The sequence below is a fragment of the Cyprinodon variegatus genome, unplaced genomic scaffold, assembly GCF_000732505.1.
Source record: "Cyprinodon variegatus isolate N-32 unplaced genomic scaffold, C_variegatus-1.0 Scaffold395, whole genome shotgun sequence".
Classification (NCBI taxonomy): Eukaryota; Metazoa; Chordata; class Actinopteri; order Cyprinodontiformes; family Cyprinodontidae; genus Cyprinodon; species Cyprinodon variegatus.
The window spans coordinates 251,592-263,061 of record NW_015150848.1 but is presented as its reverse complement, the minus strand read 5'-3'; the positions used below and the strand labels follow the sequence as shown (position 1 = coordinate 263,061).

Below are 11,470 nucleotides of genomic sequence, written 5' to 3'. Positions count from 1 at the left end.
ACTAGGTTGTGGTCAAGTAGGTTAACATTTTACAGCTACCCTCCAACTTTTCATATTTTATTATACCTCAAATTGAATAGCTATGGAGAAAACTTTAAAAAAGATTCTAGATTAGCAGGTAATTCATTCTATGAGAGTAATAAATGAAAAAGGCTGGATCTGACCTATTTAGAAAAGTAACATGTGACCTACTGATCTTGTCAGTGAGGGTTCAAACCTCTGACTCATGCAATGTAATTAGACCAGGGCTTAATTGAAGTCTGTGAAATGTGAGAAACCTGCATTGACCCTTATTCACTCAAACTGTCACAACTGTTTATTTATAGTCACTAGATCAGACAATCGCTACCGTAGCAAATAATTTTATATTTCTAAAATGTTGATTTAAGGTTTTTATACATATATATGTATAATAAATGTAGAGAGTGCAGATTGACTCTTCTAAATATTTTTTTCTGTTTGTAAAAGCACTTATGTGCCCAGTAGGGGGCAGTGTCTCACTGCACTGTTGGAGGACTTTGTTGTGGTATAAACTCTAGACAGAATTTGAACGTCTTGAAAAGAGGTATTTTTCTTATCTAAAGGAAGACTTTTGAGATTTGGTTTAATCTTGATGAAATTCAAAAAAAAAAAAAAAGGTAAAGTCTGATTATTAAGGACAAATTCTCGCCTGTAATTTTGGATTTATGGCTTAATTAAAACCATTTATATTTACAGCTTTGCTTAAAAACAATTTAAAAAAAGAACAAAAACTATATCACTTTAAAGGTCTCTAAAAACAAAATTCTACTGTGCAGTTTATCTGCAGAACCTGGATTTATGATTTCATTTTTTAGCTATTTCCCCCTTTTCCTGAGAGGAACATGTCAATACATGCAGACATCCTGGCTGTGTGTGACTGTAACCTAAGAGGTCAGGGATGTCATTAGTGAACTCATTCAGAAATTTCTTGACTGTATCCTATCTAAGCTGTGCCCTGATGTCAACATTTGTCATCAGTCATTGTTACCTGATAGGGCCTCAGCATAGTGGAGCATTCCATGAATATATCATCAATCATATTTAAGGTGCGCTGAAAACTGCATTCAGAGACATGAGTGTGAATAAAATCCCCAGATCTTAAACAAAGCACACAATTTATAACCTACAGTAAACCGTCACACCAGCTAGACAACCACATTGCATATCATATATTTCTTTGTATAAACTCTCAAAAAAATGTTAAGTAATTGCAGAATTTTATCTATACAAAGCGTAAGTTTTGTACTTTATAGTCTGCCAAGACTATTACGTCCATTATTACCTCCTAGCTCTTTCGTACTTAGATTAACAGGTTAATACAAGTCCTGAATTCTGTTGTTCTTGTTTTCACAAATAAAATTTGTGCAAAAATGTGTTTTTTATGTTATATATTTTGGTCATTTTACACATTTTTAGATGGAAGAACAACAAAAGACGCCCTTAAAAAACAACAGTTCTTATGTCTAAGAAATCAAAGAAACATGTCTCCTGATTTAGTTGTTTTACTAAATAATACATTTAATGATTCATTTAATCACGTTTTTTCTTCATTGTAAGCATACAAAAACAATATTTTATCCTGTATACAGAGACCTAAACACTAACTGTGATAATATATCCTAGAGTTCACTTCTATTATACTGTACTTCTTTATATTTTAAATAGAGGCTAAAAAAAAGCAATTCGAACCTCCCACCTTAGCTGTTAAATACAAGCTAATTAAAAATTATCCAATCTGAGCATCATTTCAGGGGGTTAGAATTTACATATAATCAAATGTTGTTCACTTTTTTTCATATTATTGGACAAAAAATGGAACACTTTCACAAAAAACAATACATTGGCCTATATATTCATATTTATTAAGGCACAAATCGTCTGATTTTACCTTTAAATACTCCTTTTTGTAGAAATTCATATTCAAAGTCAAAATAATTTTGGTATGATTTTAGTAAATTAAATTCCCTTATATTTTTTTATTAATTGGGTAGAAAGTATATAGTTAATATATTCATACATTTATTTATTCATGTCTCAATTATTAATAGCTAAGTGATGAAATGCTTCCCCAGAAGTTCAAACAATGGCTGTATGCTGACGGTGTCCAGAGTTTATCTGTATAAACAGGAAGAAGGAATATGATTAGTCACTGAGAATGGCATCAGTTTCCTGCGTTTGTGCCTGCGAGTCACTGCCTGACATGTTTACAGTGCTGTGAATCTCAGCCTCGTGCTCTCTGGCTTTGGCCCGTAGCTTGGCGATGCTACAGGAGCGCAGCTCCTCTGAGCTGGGCCCCTCCTGCCTCTCCCACTTCCCCAAACTCAGGGTCACAGGCTGCTTCCGCAAACCCTCTGAAGAAGCCGGAGCTTTTGTCCATGGGTAGATCTCTCTTTCCTGTTGTCTCTCCCAAGCTTTGCACTTGGGACTTTCTGCTTGTATGAAAATTGTGCTCTCCTGCTCACAAGATTCATCATTTCTTTTCATTGGAGGCCGGGTAAGCTGGCCCTGGATTTTTAACTGCCGCCTCATCTTCGCTCGACGGTTTTGAAACCAAACCTAAAAGCAAATGAAAGGAAAACATACAGGCAGTCAAACATTGTGAGAACATTTTTATTTTTTTCTAGTACTTTTATATATTAATAAAAAAACTAATTAGGTGTCATTGATTAAAAAAATGGTTCTTAAGTTTCCATGTGATTTCTTGCAATAGAAATACGTAAACCTTACTTATATTTAACAGGATATAAAACTGCTACACAATAAAAAAAAAAAAAAAAAAACTGTAAAAGCACCAAAAATCAAAAACATAAAAAAGAGAGAAAAAGAACAAAACAGCATTCATGCAACATCACACAGCATAATACTAGTGAAAATGTGATCTAAAATAATGACTTGCTTCTTAGAAGAACAGTCAACACAGCACAAATACAGAGGCAAACCATTCCAGAATCTGGGAGCCGTAGCTCTATAAATCGATCTGCTCTGGTCCTAAATGGAGTTTGTGGAAACAATAACTAACTTTAACTGGAAAATCTCACACTGTTTGGATAGAAATATGAATGTAAAATATTGATGGTTTATGCTTGATCACTTAGAGCTCTAAATACAGATAAAAAATGTTAAATGAACTCTTAAATATACAGGTAGCCAATGTAAAGAGATTAAAACCGGAGTAAAGCGCTATCTCTGTCATGTACTGGTTAAAAACTTTACAGCAGCACTGAAATGACTACAGGTGGTCAAGATTCTTCTTTCCAAACAATTAAAATGGTCAAAACTAGATGAAATTAAAGCATGAAAAATCATCTGTAATTCAGCCTTTGACACCAAAGTTAGTTTAAAGAAACATTATTAATTTCATCACACAGCTTACTTATTGTTCTAAAAGTCTACTAATTGTCTAATTAAATATTTACCTATTTGTACAAAATGAAATTGAATAATCCAAAATTTCAAAGGGTATATTTAAGGGGAAACTTTTTGATTAATATGCAAGGTGACGAGTTTTGTGGGATAAAATAAAATCTCAAATTGTATGAATCCCTCTTTCACATTATTTAGCTAATTTATTTTATTTGAAATGGCTCATGTTATTAGGACGATTGATAAATTCAGGAAAAAAATGCAAATATAAAACTGCTGAATAAATAAAGTTAAACGTCATAGTAGCCTATGTTTGGATATACTTGGATAAAACAGTTTCTGTTACATCCCAAATGCTAGTTAGAATAGAATAGAGTAGAATAGAAAAGAAATACCCTCAATGTACCTAAGTAGCGAATTGCAGGTGTGAAATTACAAAAACAAGAAGATAGAAGAAAGCGTAAGGGGAACACACAATACTAAATGTTAGGAATAACATTTTAAGACTTTATTTTTTGCTCTTATAAATAACTCTAAAATAAACAGTGCTAATTTAAGAAATTAAGGGATTAATGTCACTCAGTATAAATGTTTATGATGGAAAACAGAAAACCTGACCAACAAATTTCTACCAGCTGTATGGCCTTCAAACAGTTCCAGTTTGACTTTAGAGCACCAGTTACCTGAACTCTGGCCTCGATAAGATCCAGTCTGAGTGCCAGGGCCTCCCTCATAAAGACATCTGGGTAGTGGGTCGTTTTGAATGCCTTCTCCAGCTCCTCCAACTGCCAGCTGCTGTAGTTGGCGCGTGCACGCCGTTGCTTCACTGGCCTCTGTTCATCTGGAAAGCACGGGACAAGCACCAATTAGACAGCTGCCAACGGGTGACGGGGAACTAATGGCCCTAGATTGGATAATTAGTGCAGCAATCACCAGACCCACATTAACACTGTCTGATAATTGATTGTTAGTTACGAGCTATTAGACAGTCTTTTGTAAACATTTACACTGATGCTCACAGACTGTCTTAAAAGCTGTCAGTACCAGTTTGACTGCACTATATCCCAGCAAATCCAAAATTATATTAGGTGGGGTTAGAACTCACCTTCACTCTCCGTTAGTGGCCCTATCCCAACTGCCTGTGTGGTCAACAGCAATGACTCTTTGCATGGCTCTGGCTGAAGGTAATTCCTCAGGGCTTCATAGCTGAAAAAGGGTCCAGGTATCAGGAACTGAGGTGGAGCACTCAGTCTGGTTGGGATTGCAGGGAAGAAGTGAGATGCAGGAGAATGAAAAACTGCAGGAAGGAGTGTAGACACCATGTGGCCTGGACCAAACATGTCCTCTTGATTAAGAGTCCGGTATTTAATGATGGTGTGCAGGTAAGTGCCAGGTTAAATTCTAATGGGATGCTAATCAAATACCTACATACATCCCAGCATCCACTGCAAAAATTGATCCACTTTGCTGAAGGTGTTGCTGTTAAAGGTGTCTGAGGCACTGAGAACAGGTAGAAGGTGTTGCTTAAAAAGTGAAGGTAGCACCTGAGTAGGAGGTGGTCTCAACTTAGCTTCCCCCTCCTACCTGTCACATTCATCCAAATACACTGCAGGAGCTAGTTTGGGATTGGGTGGGGTTGGACTTAAACAAACACCTTTAAAATAATATTAAACCATCTGTATTCACTTTGCTTGTCATAGCTCTATCAAAAACAAATTACCTACAATCATTTCCCGACATAAAATGCTCATAACATCTCTTCTTTCCTAACTTCATTTAGGACAAGTTGTAACATCCTTGAGCACTAGTGAGTAATACCAAAGGGAGTTTGATCAGCCGAGAATCTATCTGTGCCTTCACCTGACCAGTTTAGAGCTTGTCAAAAACCATAAAAACAAACCACCGGACCAGAGAAGTCATAAGAGCTGGTGTTCAGTTATCTGGGATAAAGGCACACGGAGGAGCAGCAGACCCTGAAGAAGTGGTCCCAAGATAAACAAAGCAGGAAACAAACTTCTGGGTTTCTTTGCAGTTTTTAAGTCTTACCATTAAGCTGTATCTTCTGGACCTTTTTTTTTTTATCTTTGTGAGCATATTTCTTTTGTTACTGTGTTTGTGTGTATTTAAACAACCATGTTTTAGATAAAAAGCAATTATTAAAACTCTTGACACAACATAGATTTCTTATGCAAAATACAAATTGCAAAAATGGTGCCATATAACCAGACTACATTTTTGTTTACTGCTCCAAAGAATAAGACACAAACACTAGCTCACAATAATACAAATACAGCATTTTAGAAATAACAAGAACTAAAACACAAAGTTATGGCATTGAGATAGTGTAAAATATGAGAAATATTAAATAAGATAGAATTCTGATATAGAAATGCACTTTTTATCTGTAGACTCTTTATAAGCAATGTTTTAAAGCATCCAAAATCAGTGCAGAATAATTCAACCCCAGTTTTACCCATCAATGTAATGTGCTTTCCACACCAGTCTCAACTGGAGTGGTCCTAACGCTAAGAAGGACCATATATATGTATATATACATATATATGAATGACATAAAACTTATTTCCCACAGAATTTATTTCTGGAGTTCCCTTTTAATAAAGACACATGCTTGTAGAAAACCTTTACAAGCAGTTCAAATTCATTACAGCAGACTTTTCATGATCGAGATTATCAAAAAATAATAATAACATCCATCCATTGTTCATAGAGGCGCAGGGTCACTGCTGCCAATCTTGACTTTTCAGTCGCAGTTGTTGGTTGTTATGCAGGAGTATCAAACTCATTTTATAGCAAAGTCACATCAACATCATCAAGCCTTTACAAGTGCTGTTTGCAGCGGTTTGAAGGAAGCTTAGAAGTTCATTATGTAATCAACAAAAAGCAAAATATTCTGTTATATTAACATTGGTCTTATTTATTTCAGGATATAAATAAAAGGTCAGTCTCTTTAAGTGAAAAAGAATGACAAACTTTATACATTTTGTGACACCTGGTAAAGGCAGAACGATGCAGCTAATTTCCTGTGAGCTGCTAACAACATGCATCAGTAAATTAAAACAAATGGCTACAAATATTTTACATTCAATCATTTAATTTGGATGTATAAACATATGTCCAAAGACAGCAAGTTGATTAATTCTAAAAGAAAAAAAAAAATGAGTAGTTTGATAATAACTGGCTTTAATTCCTGTGTAGAAGCAATGACAAAAATTGCACAATGAATTTCATATCAGTGTTTTAGTTTAAATTATTTATTGAAAACATCTAGATAGATAGATAGATAGATAGATAGATAGATAGATAGATAGATAGATAGATAGATAGATAGATAGATAGATAGATAGATAGATAGNAGATAGATAGATAGATAGATAGATAGATAGATAGATAGATAGATAGATAGATAGATAGATAGATAGATAGATAGATAGATAGATAGATAGAAAATAAAACATAGGGTGAAAATGGAATTTATTTTCCAGTGCCCTCATCGTGGTATCACTATCAGTTGTCTCTTTTCTCATAAGAGTATTACATGCTATAACCATTGTACATTTTACAATATTGTTAACAAAAGCCTTTCTTACCTGAATGAGAACAATAGTTGAATCTGGCAGAGATGCCAAGTAAATAACTACAACTATTGTTTCAGATTTAATAGGGATTTTTTTTTACGTGTAATATATTTTTACTGATTTAATAGAGACGTAAAGACATTCACATTATTATTTTACTTAATTTTATTACAAGATTTAATTTGGTTCAAGTATTTGTAAAAAAAAAAAAAAAATTAAAAATCGAAGAAATTTAGGATCAATCATGCTTAGTAAAAGGAACAAAACTGGGTTTTTGATATTGATAACCGCTCAACTGTCATGATAAAGTTTTTGTGAAAAAATGTTGCCCAAACCACTGAGGATTTTCCACCTTATCAAACGCCTCAACACATTAACAGTCAGAACAGGAAGATTATTAACACTTTTTTTTTTCCATCTTTGAGTGAGACAGCTGCAGCTTAGCGCTGACAGATCTCTGATGAGACGATGAGCCTTGCCTGTGTGAATTAAACCCAGGTGTGTCAATTAATCCAGAGACACAAATCAGCCAACAACACACCTCTCCGACTGCTCATCGGCTCACATGGTGGTGGAAACATCCAGCTGTCTGTGTTGTCACCAATAAAACAGTCAAGTTGAAGGGGCTTTGATCAGAAAGACAGCTGGTCAGAGCTCAGGTGAGTCACTGAATGGTCGTTCCTCTGCACACAGCAAAAGCTTGAAACTCCATCACCTGTGTGGCCCTTTCATCCGCACCTGTTTAAACACTAAACTGATGCCTAGGTGGAGGAAATAAGCTACAGAGCCAATTTCCTTTCTTCAAATCTCAAATTAAAAATAAAAGCTGAGATCACTAGAGCAAAAAGGTTGATTTGAGCATTTTTCTGGTACCAAGGTGATCACTTTGCAGAAAGTCTAGAACAGCAACCAAATTAAAAAATAAACTAATACTTTCAGTAAACGTTTTTTTTTTTCTCTTAGGAAAACAAGGACTTAAAGCCAACCATTAGCAATATGACATTTTTTGTTTAGATTTTTTTTTTGTTACACATCTTAGATCCTTGCAATAAAATCAGTGCCCTACATTAAATTAGTGCAAATGAATAGTGATTGAATAAATCTTAAATTAAAAGCCTCAATTTTTAAAATTTATATTTTAAGCAGCTTAATTGTTACGCATATATTTTAAATGTATTCAAATCTTAAAATCTGTCCCTGTGAGGAAATGCAGACACTACCAGAATATTATCATCCCCAGCTGATCTGAGCTCATATGCAAAAGTTGTCAATTAACAAGAAAGCATAAAACTTTAGCATCATAACCTGTTTCAACTGCATCCTACATTTAAGTTTTGATTTGTTGTTTTATGTGTGAAATGCATAAAGGATGATGCTTAAAAATTATTATTAGAACTACTTAACAACTTTGAGCTATAGTTATACATTTCAAATCCTGGGCAGTAAGTTCAAACTAAAACCAAATTATCTGTTTGTCATGCAAGCTTATAGAGTACAACCAAAATGTTCCCCTGTGTTAAATTCCTGTAAGAGAGCAGTTGGCAGGAGGATACTTCAGTGTTATTTATTTACAAAAGTAAATGTAAAAAGTATTTGCTAAAAAGGCTACTCAAGTACAGAGTAATTGTCGGCTCATAACATCTGAATTAATGTTTAGAAATGATGCAAAAATAATTTATGTACAAGTTCTGGTATTTTAAAGACTGAATTGGATAAAAAAGAAAAATCAGGATTTTTAAAAGAAAAATCTTTTTTTTTTATTTTGTGAAACATATAACCCTATTCATTACAGTAAGTTTATGTACGTTAGGACAGAGGAAAGAACTTCAACTGCTACAATCGGTTTACTGTATATTCACCAGTTCAGTCTCAGTTTGCTGTTTTATACCGAGGCTCTAAAGTGTGCTAAGATCTCACAAAACCAGTTTAAAAACAATCTAAAACCTTTCCTTATGAATGTGTGTGTTTTTCCCCTATGCCATATCCCTTTAAACCAACTGTATACTCATACTATGCAGATACAGTGTTGGCCTAGTGGTTAGAGCAGTGAGCTTGTGCTGTGAAAAGGTGGCAAGTACCCGGTTTGATCCCCACAGCCTGCACTTTGGTTTCCTGAGCAAGACCGCTAACCCTACACTGCTCTCTGGGCGCCACACAATGGCAGCCTACTGCTCCCCAAGGGGATGGGTTAAAATGCGGACAGGGAATTTCCCCATTGTGGGACAGTAAAAGGATTCATAATTGCATTTAAATATATGCATGCTTTCATTGATGCTTAAAAATGTGCACATTTATATGGAGGTTATCACTTTTTAAGTCCCTTGAGGGTTGTTGGTAACCTTCATTCACATTTTACAATAAAAATAATCAGTGAGAATGTGCGTACGTATGTATGTATACGTTCATGTGAAAATAAACTATGTCGATCTCAGTACAGTAGACAGAAATGTTATACAAGTAGGAGTATTGCACACTGAAACTCTTCTAAAAGTATGTTTTTTTTCAAAATGTTAATTTTAACTGAGTAAAGTAATCAATTACTACCACCTCTGGCTGCCACTGTGAAGCGGCCAACAAGTTATCTGGGACTATATTATGATTTAAACCAAGGCAGTTGTGACCTTCTTAGAATGCTCTTACTACTACAGGTCACCCTTTCCCAGTTAAACCAAACTTTTAAAGGAGAAGTCCAGTGAGCAAGGAATAATCAATGGATCATTATTTATACCTAAAACTAATATGTTTGCAGTGATTTAATGAATTTAGCATTAATCAGTGTAAAAATAAAAATAATAATTTTAGTTGTGATCACTGAGTCTGGGAGCGGCCATTTTTGCCCAAATATTGTAACACCTCACTCCTGACATCTTCCAGCACTGACGTCACGGTGCGGTAAACCTAGCGCTGTTCTCCCCGCTTTACAAGCAAAATCAATGGGAATTATTATACACACCTGCAATCAACAACAATTAAGATTTCCAGAGGACTTCACCATTGAAATTTGCAGGAACTATAGTTAAAGTGACAATGCCCACATGCATGGCAGTTGAATGTTACAATTATTGGGTAAAAGTGAAAAATGAATTAGTTATTTCACCTTTCCGATTCATGATCCACCACGGACGGGATCGTCTTTAGATTGCCAACTTGAAGAGGGAGGATTTGCCATTGAACTTCTGGCCAGAGAAAAAACACTTCCTATGTAGCCAACATTTGGAAGAATGTTTTCAAGATGACTTGGATAATAGTGCGTTGTGACAAACACCTGATACAGCACTGGGACTTGATCAACAGCCGATACCGCACCGTGACGTCACAAACCGCTAGGTGGCAGTAGTGTTCTTTGACAAACATGGATGTCACCAGTGAAGCACATTCAAATGAAAATTATGCATACTTAAAAACACTTATCATTTATTTTATAGTATGTAATAATTTTACATTTAAAGTACTTTCAGAAGTTTGAATTCTGATTATGACCGTACTTTTCCTTTAAAAATCATGTAGACTATAGAATATAAGAACACAAGCATATCACTGATAACACTTGAATGAATGTAGATAAACAATAAAAAAATATCCACATTAGAAAGTTGTTTTCAAGAGTATGAAGTATTGTACAAAAAATAAACTTTGATTTAAAAGTAAAGGCAAAAGGGAATTTTTAATTAAATCATATGAGCTATTTGTCGTCCTGCCCCAATGCTGGGGATGGCTGAAGTGGATTAACTATCTGTCCTCAGTGTGATAAGATCTGATATAACAGTGATCACGTACAACGCAGATTATTATTCTTTCTCATCTACTACTGTAGTACTTCAGCTCATAAAGCAAGCGTTCTGCCAAATGTCACGCAAAGATGGATGATTATCGTCAGCACCGCTGTCATGGGAATTTATCTGTGTGGTGTAATTTTCAGGCTGGAGCAGCAATGAGCACATACTCAATATTTAATGAAAGTTTGAGTGAGGCTTGAGGGTTGTCACTTATGCCTTATGCCTTAATGATGTGTCACATTATACTTATCGGATTGGGTCAATCTCAACTGCAATCACTGCGCTCATTTCTTTTTAATTTATTACAAATATTGGATCATTTTGTCCAACTCTCTGCAAACAGATCTGCATTGCACTCTCTAGTTTCTTGACTGTGCTTTTGCGTCACATGTGTGAACAAAGAAATCTATTAGCTGGAGCATGAATTGGTTTAATTCAATCAACACACCTCAAATGTGTTTGTAACTTGGACAAAAAGTGTATTTCATGGCTGAAAAAGCCCCTATGGCTGTGCCTCACTCTCCCTGGTAATAGTATCCCAGAGCGAGCAGGTTGATTGTTTTAGTCTTGGATCACTGACCATGGGATAAACTTGAGAGCCCAGCCTGCTTTTCATGTCAAAACCTTCAAGGGAAAGCGGCCACAATCCAAGGGCAATCACACTTGAAACATCAAAGTGCCAAAGAGAAAAGAGGCGAGAGCCGGTCTGCATTT

The 11,470-nt window shown here is 35.2% G+C and overlaps 1 protein-coding gene across 1 annotated transcript; it reads right to left on the bottom strand.

Annotated features, from left to right (window-relative positions):
• Window positions 1-1,513: 1,513 nt before the first annotated feature.
• On the bottom strand, window positions 1,514-4,872 carry LOC107092796 (retinal homeobox protein Rx1-like). Its single transcript, XM_015387453.1, has 3 exons — window positions 4,490-4,872; window positions 4,068-4,225; window positions 1,514-2,577 (listed from the first exon to the last, which is right to left on the bottom strand). The coding sequence occupies exons 1-3, from the start codon at window positions 4,722-4,724 to the stop codon at window positions 2,164-2,166; spliced, it is 807 nt and encodes a 268-aa protein (XP_015242939.1). The 5' UTR covers window positions 4,725-4,872; the 3' UTR covers window positions 1,514-2,163.
• Between the last annotated feature and the right edge of the window lie 6,598 nt (window positions 4,873-11,470).

Excerpts from the sequence above, each read along its gene's own strand:
- LOC107092796 (XM_015387453.1), bottom strand. The coding sequence starts at position 4,724 with ATGTTTGGTCCAGGCCACATGGTGTCTACACTCCTTCCTGCAGTTTTT. Across the intron at positions 4,226-4,489 it reads GCCACTAACGGAGAGTGAAG|ATGAACAGAGGCCAGTGAAG; the intron begins GTGAGTTCTAAC and ends CGTGCTTTCCAG. Across the intron at positions 2,578-4,067 it reads TTATCGAGGCCAGAGTTCAG|GTTTGGTTTCAAAACCGTCG; the intron begins GTAACTGGTGCT and ends ATTTGCTTTTAG.